Source organism: Callorhinus ursinus, unplaced genomic scaffold, assembly GCF_003265705.2.
Source record: "Callorhinus ursinus isolate GAN/ISIS: 27379988/994484 unplaced genomic scaffold, GSC_fseal_2.0 scaffold7, whole genome shotgun sequence".
Lineage (NCBI taxonomy): Eukaryota > Metazoa > Chordata > Mammalia > Carnivora > Otariidae > Callorhinus > Callorhinus ursinus.
Window position 1 is genome coordinate 70,426,139 of NW_027397069.1, and position 20,379 is coordinate 70,446,517.

Consider the following 20,379-nt stretch of genomic DNA (forward strand, 5'->3'; position numbering starts at 1 on the left):
TTATTTCTTTTTTTTTAAGATTTTTATTTATTTATTGAGAGAGAGAATGGTAGAGAGAGAGCAGGAGAGGGAGGAAGGTCAGAGGGAGAAGCAGACTCCCTGCTGAGCAGGGAGCCTGATGCGGGACTCGATCCCGGGACTCCAGGATCATGACCTGAGCTGAAGGCAGTCGCCCAACCAACTGAGCCACCCAGGTGCCCTTAAAATCCATTTTATTTCTATACAACAGAAATAAGACAGAAAATGACATTAAGAAAACAATTATATTAACTACTGAAGAAAAATGAAGAAAATACTTAGAAATAAATTTAACAAAAGTGCAAAAGGTATACTTTGAAAATTGCAAAACATTGTTGGAAGACGAAAGAAGGCTTAAATGAATGTAAAGATAGCCCATGTTTGTGGATTGGATGATGTGATAATGATAAGCTGGCAATACTTCTCAAATCAATCTAGAGGCCCAATTAAATTCTTTTCAAAGTTCCAGCTGACTTTTTAGAAAGGAACAAGCTGATTCTAAAATTTGTATGAAAACATAAGTGACTCAGAATAGCTAAACAACCTTTAAAAAGAAAAACAAAGTTGTAGAACTCACACTTCTTGATTTCAAAACTTACTCCAAAGCTGCAATAATCAAGACAATGCAATATTGGTATAAATGTGGGTATATTATATATATATATATATATCTCCCAATGAATAAAATTGAGAAATAAACCCTCATATTTATTAAGTGATATTTAGCAAGTACATCAGTGCAATTCAATGGAGGGTGGGAAAGAATAGTCTTTTTGAAAAATTGTTCTGAGATAAGTGGATATTCATTTACAAAAGAATAAATCTGGATGTGTACTAGACACAAAACACAAAAGTAAACTCAAAATAGATTATAGAACTAAATGTAAGAGCTAAAAGTATAAATATATCTTAGAAGAATGTATAGGGATAAACATTTTTTACTTTGGTTAGATGAAGATGCTTAGATGTATGACACCACAACACAAACAACACAAAAATAAGTAAATGGGACTTAAAACAAAACAAAACAAACGTGCATCAGAAGACACCATTAAGAAAGTAAAAATATAGACAAAATCAATGAAATCAAGAGCTGGTTCTTTGAAAAGATAAACAAAATGGATAAACCTTTAGCCACTCTTTAAGAAAAAAAATGAGAGCACTCAAAGTCCAAAATGGAGAAATACCACCACCACCACACAAATACAAAAATGTGAGATTATGAAATATTATATACCAACAAATTGGACAACCTAGAATAAATGGATAAAGTCCTAGAAATATACAGTCTTCCAAACTGAATCTAGAAGAAATAGAAAATTTAAACAGACCAATTACTTGTAAAGAAATTAAATCAATAATCAAAAATCTCTCAACAAAAAAAGTCCAGGACCAGACAGCTTCACAAGTGAATTGTACCCAATAAAGAAGAGTTAATACCTATTTTTTTAAAAGATTTTATTTCTTTATTTGACAGAGAGAGAGAACACAAGCAGGGGGAGTGGCAGGCAGAGGCAGAGAGAGAAGCAGGCTACCTGCTGAGCAGGGAGTCCAATGTGGGACTCGATCCCAGGACCCCAGGATCATGACCTGAGCCGAAGGCAGTCGTTTAACCAACTGAGCCACCCAGGAGCCCTAATACCTATTTTTGTACCCAATATTTAAAGAAGAGTTAATACCTATTTCTCAAAATAGTCCAAAAAAATAGAGGAATAAAACTTCCAAATTCATTCTATGAAGTCAGTATTGCCCTGATACCAAAACCAGAAAAACACACTACAAAAAAAGAAAACTACATAACAATAGTAACCGTCAACGAAAGGCAACCTAGTAAATGGGAGAAGGTATTTGCAAATGATGTATCTGAAAAGTAGTTAATATCCAAAAAATATAAAGAATTTATGCAACTCAACATAAAAAAAGCAATCTGATTAAAAACGGGCAGAAGACCTAAATAGACATTTTTCCAAAGAAGACATACAAATGGCCGACTGACACATTAAAAGATGCTCAACATCACTAATCATCAGGGAAATGTAAATCAAAACCACAATGAGCTATCGCTTCATACCAATCAGAATGGCTAATCCCCAAAAGACAAAATATAAGTGTTGGTGAGGATATGGTAAAAAGGGAGCCCTATGCACTGTTGATGGGAATGTAAATTGGTGCCAGTGTGGAAAGCAGTATGGAGGTTCCTCAAAAACTAAACATATAAATACCATATGACACAGTTTTTCCACTACTGGGTATTTACCCAAAGAAAACAAAAACACTAATTTGAAAAGATATATGCACCTTTATGATTATTGCAGCATTACTTATATGTAGAAGCAACCCAAGTGTCCATTCATAGGTGACTAAAGAAGATGTGGTACACTTACGTACACACAATGGAATATACCTCAACCATAAAAAAAGAACAAAATCTTGCCATTTGTGACATCTGGATGGACATAGAGGGTGTTATGCTAAATGAAATAAGTCAGAGAAAGACAAATACTAGATGATTTCACTTACATGTGGAATCTAAAAACAAAACAACTGGACAAAGAAACAAAAAAGCAGACAAATACAGAGAACAAATTCATGGTTGCCAGATGGAAGATGGGGGATGGGTGAAATAGATGAAAGGGGTTTAAAAGGTTCAAATTTCCATTTATAAAATAAGCCATAAAGGTGAAATATACAGCATAGAGAATATAGTCAATAATACTGTAATAACCTTGTATTGTGACAGATGGTGACTAACCCTTATCATGGTGAGCAGTGAGTAATGGATAGACTTGTCTAATGTTTTATACCTGAAACTAATAAAACATTGTATGTTAATTATATTTCAATTAAAAATGAAAATACAACCCACGGAATGGAACAAAGCATTTGCTCATTATATTTATAACAAAGATTTCTATCTGGGATATATAAAGAATGCTTACAACTTAACAGTAAAAAGACAAAAAGACCCAATTTTTTAAAACATACAAAAGATTTGAATAGACATTTCCCCCCAAAGGATATACAAATAACTAATAAATACATGAAAAGATGCTCAACATCATTAATCATTAAACAAATGTAAATTAAAACCACAATGAGGTACTACTTCCTGTCCATTAGGATGGCTATAATCAAAATGACACATAGTAATAAGTACTGGCAAGGATGTGGGGACTGGAACCCTCATACACAGCTGGCAGGAACGTGTGGCCGCTTTGGGAAACAGCCTGGCACTTCCTGTAATGGGTAAGCATTGAGTTACCATATTATCCATCAATTACACTAAGTACATGCCCAAGAGAAATTAAAATCTATGCCCACAGAAAAATTTGTAAACATAGCAGCATTAATCATAACAGCCCAGATGTTCATTAATCAATGAATGGATATACAGTGGATGTGTGCTACATTCATACAATGGAATAGTGTTAGTTAATAAAAAGGAATGAAGTACCGATCATGCTACAACAGTGATGAATCTTGAAAATATTATACTAAATGAAAGAAGACAGTCACAAGGACCACGTAATGTGTGAGTCTATTTACAGGAAATGTCCAGAACAGGCAAATATATAGAGACAGAAAATAGATTAGTGTTCACCTAAGGCTGGGGGGATGGAGGGATGGGCAGTGACAGCTGAGGGGTCTGGGGTTTCTTTCTGTGGGGGAATGAAAGTGTTCCAAAATTGATTATGCTGATAGTTGCAAGACTCTGTTAATATACTAAAAGCCATTGACCTGTACATTTTAAGTGTGTGGATTTATGGTATGTAAATTATATCTCAATAAATCTGGTAAAAAAAAAAGTTAATGAAGACTTAACTTCATACTATATCAAAGAGTCCAGAGAAAAGAATGCTCACTATACAATAAATAAAATATATTTGGGGGATCATAGATCATCCTCAAAATATAGAATGGGATCTGAACCATAATGAATGCAAATCCAGAACCAGAAATACCATGGTTTTACTAAATTAGTATTTTACAGAAATTGTTGTTAATGTCAAGTATTAAACAAGCTAATTCCTTTTAAGACATTCATTTTTTAGCATTTTTCTCTGAGATTCATGAAAATTTTCCATCTCATGACACTTAACATGTTCCCCAGTGCACACACACACATGCGACACCCTCATATTCTCTATAAGGAATAAACAATTACTGATTATTTGTGCTTTCTGGGTGGGACAGAGAACTAACTTAAATAACCTTTGCCAATTTCCTTAAAAGTTAATGGGACTGAATTATTTAACTGCTCACAACACCTGGTGCAGTTTTTTTTGGCACTAACAGGTTTAACACATGTTCAAATTTAAAGGTATTTTCTACACAACAGGCAAGCAAACTACATAATCACAAACTCTCAGTCACCATTGTGAAGTGACAACCAGTGTTTCCAGGTTCCTACTTTGTAAATTCAGCCTAAATGTGTCATACTAAATGTAACTGACCAGGTATACGTTATCTACATAGTGTTCTTTATGTTATAACTTGTATCACATGAAATCTGTTAATACAAGACATTAATAATGAGAGAGAGAGAGAGAGAAAATCCATCTTCCTTACCATTTTCTACTAATTACAGCAGTTCCCAAACTTATCTGTATGTTAGAATGGGTGGAAGATTTTTTTTTTTTTTTTTTTTAATTCCAAAGCTCAGACCATCCCCAAACCAACTGAATCACAATCTCTGTGGTTAGGCCACAGGCATCAGTAGCTTATGAAGCTCACCAGAATATTCCAAAGTACAGACAAGTTTGGGAATTACTGCTCTAGTACAAGTGCAAACAGGCAAGGAATGATGATTTTCCATATTTCAAAAATGTTCATTTTTTTAATGCTTTACTATGCTTTGTATTCTATAGTATTAATTATATTTCTGGTGATTTATAGCTAATGAAAATTTTATTCTAAAAGGTCATTACAATTATTTAAAATTTAGGATGTATTTTCCATTTTTAATTTACTTATAACGGTGTCACTGACCTGTTCAATATCACATTTTTTTTTTTTTTTTTTTTTTTTTTACCCTCTTTGAGTTCTCCGAGATTGAGGTGGTCTTATGCAAGTTGCAGCTGGGTATCTTCTACCAGCAGCTGTGGTAGTATAGGCTCTTAGGGCAGGAAAATAGGAGTGGTGATGGGGGCAGGGATCAAGACCCAGGCACGAGATCCTCACAGAAGTGTCTTGGAAAAAGGTTCTGTTGCCATAGAAGCCCATTATATAGGGAGGCCATTTGCAACTTGGGTATATATAAATCAGGGCCTGTAATTTTACTTGTACGATGGTTTCTTATCAAATAATCTAAAATTAGAAATTCAGTGTGAATAAGTTTACCCCATTTTATCCTGTATCACTGTTTACATCACTAAAATATTTATACGCTAGCTCTTTGTTATTTTATTTTGCATTCTTCTGATGACTAATGATATAGACCCTCTCTCATGTGATCGTTTGTCATTTGTATACCCTCTCTGAAGGAGTTTTTTTAATTCCTTTGCCCCCTTCTTAATTGAATTATTTTCTTAGGGAGTTGCAAGAGTTCTTTCTAAATAAGAGTCCTTTTTCATGTGTACATTGTAAGTTTTTCCCTTAATCTATGCCTTGACTAATTAATATTATTAAAATCAGAAGTATTAAATTTTGAGTACAATTTACTGAAACATTTTTATGGTCTGTGCTTTTCTTTTTGTCCTAAGAAATCTTTGCCCACCCCAACGTTACAAAGACTAATGCTGTTTTCTTTTAGAAGTTTTCTCTTTTTAGGTTTTATGTTTAGTTTTCTAATCTATTTTAATTTTCGTTTATGGTTTGATGTCAAAGTTGAGATTTATTTGTTGCATATTGATGTCCAGTTGTTACAGTACCTTTTGTTGAAAAGATTATGCTTTTCTCATGAAATTATGTTGGCATCTTTGAAACTGTATGTATGGATCTATATCTGAAATCTGTTTCACTGATCTAGATGTCTATTTCATTGATCAACATGTCTATTTTTGGACCATACTGTCTTGATAACTGCACTTTATATTTAAATCCTGAACCAGGTAGTATAACTTCTCTGAAAAAAATTTGGCTATTCCATGTCCTTTGAATTTCAATATAAATTATTAAAAATCAGCTTTTCAAATTCTAATTAAAAATACTGGGATTTGGATTGCAATTGCATTTAATCTATAGATTAACATCAGGAGAATTGGAAAATTGACATTTCTAACATTATTGAGTCTTCCAGTTCATAAATATAGTATATCTCTCCAATGATTTAAGTTGTCTTTCATTTCTCTCAGGAATGTTTTGGAGTTTTTAATGTACAGTCTTGGCACATCTTTTGTTAAACTTATCCATCAGTATTCAAGTTTTGAATGCTACTATAAATGGCATTTTTAGATCTTATTTTCCAATTTTTCAATGTTACTATATAGAAATACCTTTTATTTCTTACAATAACTTGCATCCTGTGTCCTTGCTAAATTCACTATTTGTTCTAGTAGCTATTTTTTTTTTTGCTTTATTGGGATTTTCTATATATAAAACCATGTTGTCTGTGAATAAAGAGAGGTTTACTTCCTTTCCTTTCATTTATTTTTCTTGCACTGATGCAGAATCTACAACCTCCAGAATAATGTTAAATCAAAGTAGTGAGTGTGGACATGTTTGCTTTTTTCCTCTTAGGAGGAAAAAAAATTTTTTTACCATTAATCATGATGTTAGCTTTTTCATAAATGTCTTTTTCCTCTCTTCTGGGACTCCAACTACACATCTGTTGACACTTTTGATATTTTCCCACCTCTCTGTTCATTTATACCATCTTTGTTTTCTCTTTTGGTTCATTTTTAGTTTCTTTTGCCATGTCTTTAAGTTCACTGATCTTTTATTTAACAGTCTCTCTGAAGGTAATATCAAACCAGTGACATTTTCCTTCCATATGTTAATACTCTTCATCTCTAGAAATTCTAATTAGTTCTTCTTTACCTCTTTCCTTTCTCTTTTTTTTTTCAAATGCCTGAGTGTAATTGTGATACTTATAATAGCTATCTTAGAGATTTTTCTGCTAATTCCAACATGTCTGTTATTTCTGTGTTGGTTCTATTACCAATTTTCCCCTGCTATGGGTCAAAATTTTGCTTCTTCATATATCATAATTTTATAATGGAGACTGGGCATTGTGAATTTTATGCTGCTGAATGTTTTTTTGTGGTATACATTTAAATATTGACTTTGTTTTGGCCAGCAGTTACATTCCCTATGAACAGTTTGATCCTTCTAAGATCTGTTTTTCTTGAGTCTTGTAGAGTATCTTTTACTATAGAAGTAATTTAGTTCCTCTACAAAGGTTCTCTCTTCTTGGGTGTCTACTGAATGCTTCATATATTAATGATGTCTCTTTATTTTGGCCCATGGAAATTTGAGTAAACCCTAGCTTTATATTAGATCTGGCAATTTTCAACTTGCAGTTCTGTGGTAATTTGGTTTTCCACAGTAATTGCTTGTTGGTGACCTTGTGAAATTTCTCAGTACACGTATGCAGATTGGCATTCAGCCACTTATGAAGATCCCATGTGACTTTCTGGAGCTCATTCTCAGCATTGTTCTCTCATTTCCAGTGTTCACTTCTGCAAATTCCAGCCATCTTGGCCTGTCTAAAGTCCAATCTCTTTCTCATCACCAGAAATTGCCTCCAAGTATGAAGCAAGGGCAGTGGTAGGTCTCACCTAATTGTTTACCCTTCTCTCAGGGATCACAACCCTGTGCTTTTTAGCCAGTGTCTGAAAAAAATATTTCATATGTTTTGTTCAACTTTCTAATTGATTATAGCAAGAGGAAAATTACTGTTGCTTCTTCATAGGTAAAAGAAAAAGTCCTGATCTTTCTAATTTTTTTTCTTTTGTCACTAGTCTGTCATGTACTGAGAAAGGTAAGGTAAAGTCTACTACTACTAACATATTTGTTTCCCTTTTAATTTCTCATAATTTATAGTTTAGAAATGTATGTTATTTGTTGCACCAGTATTTCTAGTTGTTTCATATTCATTGCAACCTGTACCATTTGGCATTACAAAGTTCTCTTCTTTGTCTGGCTTCGTTCTTTTCAGCCTCGATTTCTTAATATTAATATCATTTTTGTGCTTTGAATTTGTATTTTCCATGCCTGTAATTTACTTTTCAAACTTTATGAATTACTTTTTTTTAGGTCTGTTGCTTGTATACAGCATAGAATTGGGTTTTGTTTTTGAGACACAATTGGAGAGTCATTTTTTAAAAAATGGGTTTTTGTTTGCAATATCTCATTTGACTTTGCATTTCCTGTTTTAATATACTTTTCTAATCTTTATGTGCCTGGCTTTCTTTGTGGGTTTTTTGTGTGTTGCCTTGTGGTATCCAAGAAGGTTTGAATTTTTTTCTTTATGCTTATTTTTATTATAAGTTTATATAGACAGTGCTGTTTCTTTGGACAAATCCATTGGTTTCCAAGTATGATAAAATTATGTTTCCCATCTTTCCATCTCCCTTCCCTCTAGCAACCCATTATCTTGAACATGGCATACTTGTATACTTTACATAAACTTGTAATTCCATTACTTGTTAGCTTTGAATATTTTTTAGACTCCCAATTATAGATGAGAAAATCTGCAAACTTACTCTACTTCCCATCTAAATAACCTGTATCCCTGGATCTTATATAAATTGCATCATTCCCACAGTGTCTGGCATTGAATAATTATAATCAGATTGATCGTTTTAGCACCGTATTTTTTGTTTTTGCTTTATTTTAATTCTATAGTTAAATATATAAAATGCTCACAATAAGTCTTTTTGCTCTGACTTCTCCAATCATTTCTTTGTTGGCTAGTTGTAATAGTTTTTTTTTTTAATCCCTTGGTGAGTATACTTTATAAGTTTTGGTGCTCTTCTTTTAATTTGCTTTCAACCAATTTTTTTTCAGTTTAAAGATTTTATTTATTTATTTATTTATAGCATGGATGGGGGAGAGGCAGGGGGAGAGGGAGAGAGAGAATCTCAGGCAGACTCTGTGCTGAGTGCAAAGCCCAATGTGGGGCTCCATCTCACGACCCTGAGATCATAACCTGAGCTGAAATCAACAGTGGGATGCTAAACTGACTGGGCCACCCAGGAGCCCCTGATTTCAAACCAATTTCAAACACATACATTAGGCAAATTTATAGTGTAGTGAACAGTAACCACACAAATCACATAGAATAGAATACCCTGCCTTTTTTCCTATAGTCTGTTTTTATGGATGCTGTGCCTTTTATATTATTCCTCAAGAAATTAGATTTTTATTTCCCAGCTACTGGAGGAAGGTTCTTTCAAGGAGAGTATTTTTGCTGATATTTCTGAGGTCTGCTACCATCAGCCAGCTTGGTATTTCCTTTGCCCTGGTGCTTTTATCATCACCAAGCATAGTTTCTGCTCACCTTAGCTGCTTGGAAGCCCTCATTAGCTTTCTGAGACTGTGGATTTTTTGTCTCAGAGTTTCCCTGACATAGATTCTGTGGAGGTTTTCTCTGTTTGCACCATTGATTTTGCACAATATCCGGAAGGAAAAGAATTTGTTTCACATCACCATGTGCAAACTGGAAGTTTCCCTTTTGTCCCAACAAAGCTTATAATTTCTCTCTTCCCTTTGAGAATATGCATCTGGACAACATAACTCACTACTATGGGCTTTCTAAGCAGTTTTCTCCCTGTTTCTAGTCAATTGCAAGATTGTTCTCATCTATACTATCACTCTGTTCCCGTTAAAACTCAGCAAGTTAAGTCTGTACACAATTCAGGCTCTTGATTGTCACTTCCCTAGCTGGTCTAACCTGGCCCACATATTTACCTACAGTTTCTGGCAATGAGATGCCTTAATATTCCACTGCAGATAAGTTTAAGAAAGAGTATGAGCTTTGTGTATTTTAGTGGGTTCTAAATCAAGAGAAAATGGAATATGTGAGCTTCTGAATTGGTATTAGGATCAGGAATTTGCACCCCCACATTTCCATATCAACCAGGACCAGAAGCACAAGTATATATTTGAGAATTTTAAAAAGTGAAAATAAGTGAAAAAATCATCCTAATCTTGAGATAGTTTTCACCCTTTATACAGAATGAAATTCATAAGTTATAGCAGACTTAGCAATAAGAGAATATGAAATTCCATTGTAAATTTAAATTATCTGTTAGGTTGATTATTTTAGTAATCCTGGAAAAGAAAAAGAGTGAAAAGTGTGATTTTAAAATGCTTAGAATCCTAACCTTGTTTCCTAGCATCACTCACGAGATTGTTTGGGCTTTCAATTTGCCAGATGGTTTATATGCATGTAAAACTAGGTTTCATAATCACATTCATGTACTCCTTGTAATTTATTTACTCATTTTTTGCTCAGTATGTCTTTGGAGAGAGTAAGAAATAGAAAAATGTCACAATTGTGACAGGCAAAGCAAGCATTGTTGTCACTTTAGAAATATGACCAATTATTGAGAAACATTTTTGGTGGCCAGTATGGGTTCCTTTGATAAAAATAAATTCAAATCTATGTTTCAGACTCTATAAAGATAAAAAAATGACTTTTTCCATTTTTCAGATATGGTCTTACAAGGGGGTCACACTACAGACTATTTGTTTCTTGGAAATTTTATTTATACGGTAAGATCACCCATATGATTCAATCACTTTTTCTAGTTTTTAATTGAAAAATTCAAGCATTATAAGAATTTCATAAATTTTAATTCTGCCTCATGCTCCAATACCTTTTCCAAAAAGGAACTATTACAGTGGTTGCATATGCATGTGTGTATATGTGTGGGAGTATATGTATAATTTCTAGAAATATGAAATACATTTAACAAATGTATATGTCCTCCCTTTTTTGTACAGGTAGGGAGGTGCCTTCTATATCTTGTTTTTTCACTATACAATATGCCTTGGTGATGGCTTCAAGCCAGCCCATAAATATCTATTTCATTCTTTCAGGTCTGCTTATATGACTAACTCACCACTATTTATTTAGCCAGTCTCCTATTAGTGGACCTTGAGATTGTTTGGGGTCCTTTGCCATTGCCAACAATGCTGCAAAGATTATCCTTTATGCCCATGAGTAAGTATATCTGTAGGATAAATTTCTAGAAGTGTAATTGCTGGATCAGAGAGTATTGTGAATTTTGAAAATCATTACTAAATTATCCCCTAGAGAGGTTCTTCTTATAACAACTAGTTATAAGAATATCAGTTTCCCTAAGCCCCTATGGGTGTTAGTCTTATCACACTTTTTGATCTAGTAGGTAAAATGGTATTCTATCACAGTTTTTGCCTTGAAGAAAAGCATATTTTCATGAAAAACCACTTTCATTTCTTCTTTTGTGAAGGCTTATTGAATTACTTTAGCAGTCCTATTATTTTGTTGGTCTTTTTATTATTAGTAGTAGATATTTATATGTTAAGGATGTTAATTTTTTTTCTCACATTTGTTACAAAAATATATTCTGTTTTACATTTTCACTTTTCATGGCATTTTTGTCACACATATATTCTTCCGATTAGTTTTCTGTAGTTAAATTTATTGATATTTTGCTTTATGGCTTCTGAGTTTTGTGTCTGCCACTAATTTAACTCATAATTCCTAAAATTATAGATGTGTATTTAACTGTATGTTATCCCTTTTGTATGCAAGTAGAAACATATCCCTCTGCATGTTATTCCTTTTAACAACATATGTTGGAACAAGAAAACTACAAACCATTTTTCCTCATGTTTTCTTCTATGTAAGAAGCAATTTATTGGCAAATTGCCTCTTTTCACTTTAGCTGGTTGTCTTTATTATTTCATGTTATTGGGTGTGGCTTTTAACTCTATATTATATAGTCCTAAACATCAAATGTGGTTAGATAGTAGTGTCTTATTTATTTGGACATACTCATACAGCAAATTTCTTTCTTTTCGGACCTCCTCACATACAGACATGCATGCATATATACAAAGGTACAAGATAGTCCTTAAGATGCCAGAGTAAATTGATCTCATGGAATCTCTATCTCCCAAGGCAAAAAAAAAGTATAGATAGTAAAACCACCACCAACAAATTATAGCAAAATAAATTTAGCGTAGCAATTAAAGAAGGAAAGGGGACTAGACCAATGCTAAATATGAGATGCCAAAGGAGAGATGGTAGAGTTGGCAGGGTCAGCATGGTGAGGTCATTAACTCAGCCTTCATGATACACTGTTCCCAGTGCCAGTGGGTTTGAGGAAGTACTAGGCCCAAAGATAGTGCCTGGAGGAATACAGTAAACCTCCAGGGAGGTAGAGTCCACCCTAATGCTTTCAGAGAATTAAAGAAGGCCAATGGAACTAGAGCACAGTGTGAACGTGTGTTGGGCAAGGGAGGTTCAGGATAATGGCGAAGATGAACTTGGAGCAGTAGGTAGAGGCCAGTGCTTGGGCACCTTTAAGGTTTTGGAATAGTTTAGATGAGATGATGGAGGCTAGCTGGGATGCTGAATCTAGAGCTAGGGAGTGGACATAAAGTCTGCTTCAAAAGTAGGACTTTAAACACTCAGTGTACGTCACACATCTGTTGCACAGGAACCCACACTGTGACAAAATCATACTTAATGAAACACTTAGGGCTTTTTTTTTTTTTTTTTTGAGATTAAGAAAGTTGCTCAGTATTACCGCCTCTCTCCAACACTGTGGAGGAGTTACTAACCAACACAATAAGAAGATGAGAAAAGGAGCACAAGTCTTAGCAAGGGGAAAAATTGGTTTTAAATCAGAGGTGATACAAGTGTACACAAAAAATACAAAAAATTCTACAAATAAAATATCACAATTAATAAAAGAGGTTGGCAATTTGCTGGATATTGGCCAATGTTTTAAAAAACCAATTATATTTCAACATACCAGCAGCAAATATTTAGAAAATAAAAAAATTTATATACTATTTTACCATAGTATCCAACAAAGGAAAAACATAAACAAATTTAAAAAATGATGTCCAAGACCTCTGAGGAAAATTAGAAGACTTTATTGGAGACATTAAGAACATCTAAATGGAGAAATATACCATGCTCATTAGTTGGAATACTCAATACTATGAGGAAGTCAGCTCTCCTCAAATTGATTTATAGATTCATTATAATCCCAGTCAAAAGCCCCAAGTGCCTGACGGGCTATTTCTAAAATATGTATATATGAAATGCAAAAGGCCAAGAATAGCCAAAATGTTCTTTATGATGATTTCAATCTACCCTGTTCAACTGTGCTTTTTATCAATAGCACTTGGATTTCTAATGAGAAAGAAATTTTCCGTGCTATTTATAAAAAATATAAATATATATATGATATAAACATGATTTTTGTCATGTTAAAAGGGCTTCTAAATACGAAACATTTATTGAAAAGTACTACATTCTGTCCTCAATTAAAACCTAGCAAAACCTATGAAACCAGAATTCACTGGACATGGAGAACAGGAATGGATGGGAGGAATCAGGGAGGGAGTGAGGTAACATGGATTCTAGTGGAAATTTTAATACATTTTTCCAATCTGTTTCCCCTTCTCATCTCCGTGCACAGTATGTAATTGTTACTGTCTGTCTGAAAGCTGGTTTGGAGACACTATCTTGGAATAAAGTGAGTATTCTTGAGGGTATTTCCTTAATCCAGTATAGTTGTTTGCATGTTGATTTACTTTTAAGGTTTAGAAAAGTAGTAAGCATTTTCTTTCCTGGTCTTCATATTTTACCTTCTTTTGTTTTGCATAGTCAAGTGATTTAAACTGGATGGTGGCATATTAGCAATCTAATGTCTTTAAAATATTCATTTCCCTGCCTTACATCTTAGAAATAGATTCAATTTATCATGACATTAGAGATTCTTACATTATCATTACATGAGATCCTTAATTCATTGTTATTATCAAGGAACAGAATGATAGTGGAAAATTTAGCAAAAACAGAAAAAGAAAGAAATACAAATTACCCATACCTTTCTGTATCAGTGACATGGACATTTTAGTTTTTGTTCTATTCTTTCAGCCTTTGTTTTACATGTGCTTGGTTTGGCTTGGTTTTCTTTTCATAAAAAGAGAATTCTAAGGTACCTAATATTTTGTAATTTGCTTTTTTCACTTAATACTAGATCTTTAACATTTTTCTATATCTTTAATATTTATATCTCACTATATAATATTGTATCACCTGGATGCTTATTATTTACATTATTTTTAGAATAATTGTTTTAATTTCTGTTACTATAAATAATATATAATCAGTACTGTTATGAACACAAATATGCGTGTACTTACAGACATGAGTAATAATTTCCCTAGGATACTATTAAAAGTAGAACTTCTGATATGTAGAATGTTTTTATGAACTGCTGAATAATTTAAGTGAATCTGTATGTAAGTACATATACACACATATACCCATAAAAATAAGTTGTTTTCCAAGTTGTACTCAAAAGTTTATGAGACAAAATGAATTTTTATCAGCCTGTCACCTTTGGAGAGCTTAGATTACGTAGCATATCGTGTATTTCTTCTCCAATGTATAGAGTTCTTACTGTCCCTCTCCCTAATGCAACATCAACACAATGTTGGGACTGAAGCATTCTGAACAAAAACATTTTATTAGCAATACATAAGACACACCAGTTGTGTGTATTATACTGCCTTAAGGTAACACAAACGATGATTTTCTATTCCTCCTTTTAATTATTGTTAAATTCTCTTCGGTAAGAGTGTTTGATCCATGATCACCTACACAATCTGCATATGGTGAATCTCATTTATGAATAAGGTAGTATTTTAAGGCCAAAACAGACTTAACAAAACTCTTCTGGCCTATGAGCTACCAGGCTCCTGCCCTCCAGCTCACATGCTGGTTAGGAAGGAACCTGGGAACTGGGGCAGGAAAGAAAAGGGACTGGTTTTCAATTTTGGTCATAGGCTACTCTACCCCATGGGGAAGGTCGAGGAGGGAGCCCGTACTTCTTCACTGGAGAAGAGTGCTGGCAGCCACTGTTTAGTTCAGAGAATGAGCCAGGGCAGAGAGAGATAACAAAATATATCTCAGAGCAGCAATGGTGGCTTGCTGCTGCCCCCAAGGTGATGGTCCTGATGGAAACCGACCTGAAAATTCTTTTTAAGCCGCAAAAAATGCCTTGCATTGCAGCCCATGTGTTAATGCCAACAATAAGGGAATGGTTACATGAAAATACACTGAAGTGCTTGAAAAATTTAAAGCTCACAGTCTTGAGCTGATTCTCTTCTCCATCATCTCCTGCATGATCACAAGAAAGAGCCCTCAGGAGACCAGTTCTATTTAATGAGAGAGAAATTCTCTAAGAGATTCTTTTTTTATTATTATGTTATGTTAATCACCATACATTACATCATTAGTTTTTGATGTAGTGTTCCATGATTAAGAGATTATTTCTAAAGAGTCTAAAAAACTGCCTTTGAAAATGACTCATAAAGAAGTAAAAATAAATACTCTGAGAAAATAGCAGATCGGGTTTTTTTCCTCATTTTTGTTTTTCAGATAGGATTAAGTAATGAGCAGTACCTAATAGGATGAGAGCACTTGAGCTCTTAAGAAATCATCTTGTCTCTCAAATCACTGATTTATACACAGATGGTAACTCTGAGGTGCCCAGCACAGCCAGGTTTAGAACAGAGGTCTCCTATTCATTTTCCTTATGATTCCTCTGCTAACACAAATCGTACAAGGCAACAGATCAGTTCAACAGAAGGACCTACCTCCTTAGCATTAACCATTAAGAATTTGTCACAGTTCCCAGCCCCAGGCACAGACAGTGATCCTTCAGCCAACACCCTCAATCTGAATGATATACACACTTGATATGCACAGAAAACCTTCCAGTTTCAAACTAAGAGTCACAACTTCTGCCATTGTCCCAGAATTATTCATGCAGAACAGATACGATAGGGTCAAATTTTTAGCCCTCTTAATGATTTCTGTTCAAACTTTTTTTTCTGAAGAGATCTTTGTTTTAATAAGTGGGCAGAAGCAGAAGTCTCATTGAATAACCTATCAATTGTATGAACCAATTCTGATTGAGAGTTGACAGTTTCACTGAAGACATTAAATATCACTTGGCTTAGGTGACAAGGTACAGTTGTTTTAGATACTTTAAACAATGGCTCCTTGAATCCACAGCAAAATATGTTAGAAAGGAAGTCTCAAGTATCAAGAAATCAAAAGATTATAATTTTCTTCATCTGAATACATATGGCCTAGACAAATGATTTTGTCAGTTGATAGTTATTTTTTTCTTTTAAATGGAAAAGCTTGAAGTGTTTCTGTAATATTTTTCTTTCTGCAGTTTAGTCATTTGGCCATTTGGGGAAGCATACTTATATGGCTGGTGTTTTTGGCAATTTACTCTTTCGTATGGCCCACCATTCCTATTGCTCCTGAAATGAGAGGACAGGTTAGTTTTATTAATTGTCAGTGGTGAGTATACTTTACATCCCTTTTGAAAACTTATGTTTGTTAATAGTAAAAGCTTATGTTATCTGCTCTCAGAGTGATTTGGAAAGAGAAGAAAAAAATCAACGCAATTAGAAATAGTTGGTGATCCAGCTAAATTCTGGTTGATGTTTTAAGTATTATTTTATCTAAAATCTCATTACCTCAAACTATATATGTTAACCATGGTTTCCAAACTTTTTATCTTTTGTGCATAACTGATAAAAGCTATAATCACTTCAGGATCATCCAAAATAGCTAATACTGTAATTATATTTTTTATGTAATGTGCTATGTGCTATTTGGTACTTGGAAAGGACACATGACAAATAAGAAAACATTTTAAGATTTTATTTGTTTGTTTGACAGAGAGATAGAGAGCACAAGTAGGCAGAGCGGCAGGCAGAGGGAGAGAGAGAAGCAGGCCCCGCCCAAAGCAGGACTCATTCCCAGGACCCTGGGATCATAACCTGAGCCAAAGGCAGACGCTTAACTGACTGAGCCACCCAGGCACCCATGAAAACATTTTTATTTGAAATGTTTAACCAGAATTCACATTCCTTGGAGCTCCAGAAGCTCCAGCTTCTAAATATTTTAAAGTTTCATGAAACTGTTACTTTGCTTATATCAAACCTCAGAAGTGATATAGTTTTTAGACTTTTACAATTTTTTACATATTTCTAAATTCTACTTTGTTTATACTTATAATGGAGGATTAGGCCTGTGATGCTTAGATATGAATCACAGAATCACATGATTGTAGGACTAGAAATAACCTTGGTCCAAAGTCAGTCAGTTACCAGCTAGGGAAACGCAGGTCCAGAGTTGCCCAGTTCAATCCCTGTCTGTTTGCCTATCTGTCATACTGTCTTTCTCTGTGGAAATAAGAGATGATCCTTGTACCCCTGGCCTGTGTCAGCCCAATTCTCAGGAAATAAGAATTTTAAGAGACTTCCTGTTTCAGCCACGACTAAGTGTCCAGTATTGGAAAATCCTGACAAAAACAACTCTAAAAACTAGAATATTTCTTCAAATAAGAATTATTTGAAGACATTGGCTAGAAACCAACAGAGGTAATACTTGAGGATATGATTCTTGAATGAAGGGAAGCCTTTCCCTTCCTTATCTTGGCATCTTCCCTATGAGTATTTCTCAACTTGCAGTACAAGAAAAGGAGCCCAAAGTTAATGCAGTGATCTTACTGGGAGGAGGAGGTAGAATTCAGAGTTTCAGGCTGCTGAAATGCCTGTAACTTGAGGGACAAAACCCTCAAGAAGACATAGCCATAGAGAAGTGAGAGGCGTAGGCACAGAACCAGGGAAAGACTTTGATAGGGCCAAGGGTAGTTTGAAGCTTGGTTTTGCCCTTAACTATCATGGCCTTATTCCAGGGTGTAGTACTTTCTTCTAATTTGAGGCATTTAGTTCTAGGGCATGGCTTTTTCTGGGATCTCAAGAAGACTGGATATTTACCAAGAGCATTCCCACTTGACAAGATTTAGACTACAATCTCTATCTCCCCAACATTGGGTGGGCACCAAATCTTGCTTGGTTTTTCAACCTGCTATCTGTTTTCTGCTGAGTCTCTGAAAGTCTCAATATACTCATGCACAGCTTAAAAGTCAGTCCAGGGGTGACTGGGTGGTTCAGGCAGTTAAGCATCTGCCTTCAGCTCAGGTTATGATCCCAGGGTCCTGAGATCAAGCCCCATGTTGGGCTCCCTGCTCAGCAGGGAGCCTGCTTCTTCCTCTTCCTCTGCCTGTTGCTTCCCCTGCTTCTGCGTGCACTCTCCCTCTCTCTTTCAAATAAAGAAAATCCTTTAAAAAATTTAAAAGTCAGTCCAGGAGTTAAGGGCAATTGCCATACTTCATTTATATGTCAGAGAGGAAATTGGACATTATGAACTAAATGAAAATGAAAACATGATGTATCAAAATTTATAAGATGCAGCTGATGTACTTAGAGGGAAATTTTTAGCACTATATCTGTAAAAAAGAATGTTTTCAAATAAACAGCCCTAGCTTCCACATTAAGGAACTAGAAAAAGGACAAATGAAACCCAACTGAGAAGAAGAAAGTAAATAATAAAGATAAAATGACCAAATTATACAATGGGCAAAATATTCAAATAGATACTTCACCAAAGAATATATAGGAATAAAAAGCAAATGAAAAGATGCTCAACATCATTAGTTATGAGGTAAATACAAATTAAAACCAAAATGAGATAACAACACGCAACTATTAGCATGGCTAAAATTATAAAAATGTCAACACCAAATGTTGCTGAGGATGTGGAGCAATCGCAACTCTCATATGCTGCTCATAAGAATGTAAAATGGTACAACTGATTTGGAAAGCAGTTCGGCAGTTTCATAAAGGTGTAACGTACATGTACATAAGACCCTGTCATTCCACTCCCTGTGAAGGCATATGTCCACACAAAGACTTGAACATGAATATTCATAGCAACTTTGTTTGCAATGGCCAAAACTAGAAACAACCCAAAAGTGCATTGGACAGGTGAATGAAAAGACAAATCACCATACAATAGACTATTATTCAGCAATAAAAAGGAAACAAAAAAACTATTGACCCATACAACGACATGGATGGCTCTCAAAATAATTATGTTAAAAGAAATAAACCAGGCCAAAAAGTTTGCAAACTGTATGGATCTGTTTATAAAAATTCCCAACAAATTTATAGTGGCAGAAAGCAGACCAGTGGTTAACTGGAGACAGGGTGCTGGGTGGTATGTGGCAGGGAAGGGCAGGAAGGAATGCTCACATTGCAGGATAAGGAGACTCCTGGGGTGCTAGATATATTCTTGATTGTGGTAATGATCTTATTACCATAATGTATGTCAAACATGTCAAATTGTTCACTTTAATTTGACATGTCTGTCAAATTTTATGTTCAGTATATTGTAAGCCAATCATGCCTTGATAAGCTTCTTTAAATAATATTTAAATGAGCCCTAATTCATAAATGTGGTGAAGTAAGTACTGTAGTAAGGGAATGGTGATAAGCTCATTTTGTTCCTATTTTAGGAGAGAATATTTATATTGTCATAAATTCTGCATTAAAATTGAGAATTTTAGTGAAAAATAGAGCTTTTTCCCTAAGATCAGGAATAAGACAAGCATATCCACTCTCACCACTTCTATTCAACATAGTACTGGAAGCCCTAGCCACAGCAATCAGACAAGAAAAATAAAAGACACACAAATTGGTAAGGAAGAAGTAAAACTGTCACTATTTGCAAATGACATGATACTATATACAGAATACCCTGAGGACTCCACCAAAAAAAACTACTGGAACAGGTAAATGAATTCAGTAAGGTCACAGGATACAAAATTAATATACAGAAATCAGTTGCATTTCTATATGCTAATAATGAAGTAGCAGAAAGAGAAATTAAGAAAACAATCCACTTACAATTGCACCAAAAATAATACCCAGGAATAAACTTAACCAAGGAGGTGACAGGTCTGTACTCTGAAAACTATATAACATTGATGAAAGAAATTGAAGATGACAAACAAATGGGAAGATATTCCGTGCTCATGGATTGGGAGAACACATACTGTTAAAATGTATCACCCAAAACAATCAGCACATTTAGTGCAATCCCTAACAAAATACCAACAGTATTTTTCACAGAACTACAACAAATAATCCTAAAATTTGTATGGAACCAGGAAAGACTCTGAATAGCCAAAGCAATATTGAAAAAGAAGAACAGGGCTACCTGGGTGGCTCAGTTCGTTAAGCGTCTGGCTCTTGATTTCATCTCAGGTCATGATCTCACAGTTGTGAAATCAAGCCCCATGTCGGGCTCCACACTTG

The 20,379-nt window shown here is 34.5% G+C and overlaps 1 protein-coding gene across 2 annotated transcripts in view; it reads left to right on the top strand.

Annotated features, from left to right (window-relative positions):
* LOC112826479 (phospholipid-transporting ATPase IB-like) overlaps positions 1-20,379 on the top strand; it is a 201,985-nt gene that overhangs the window by 141,439 nt on the left and 40,167 nt on the right. For both annotated transcript variants that reach the window (XM_025874613.2, XM_073894758.1), the window contains 3 exons: positions 10,616-10,677; positions 13,605-13,661; positions 16,380-16,487. In XM_025874613.2, the coding sequence (XP_025730398.1) occupies positions 10,616-10,677; positions 13,605-13,661; positions 16,380-16,487 (227 nt within the window). The remainder of the gene's footprint in view (positions 1-10,615; positions 10,678-13,604; positions 13,662-16,379; positions 16,488-20,379) is intronic.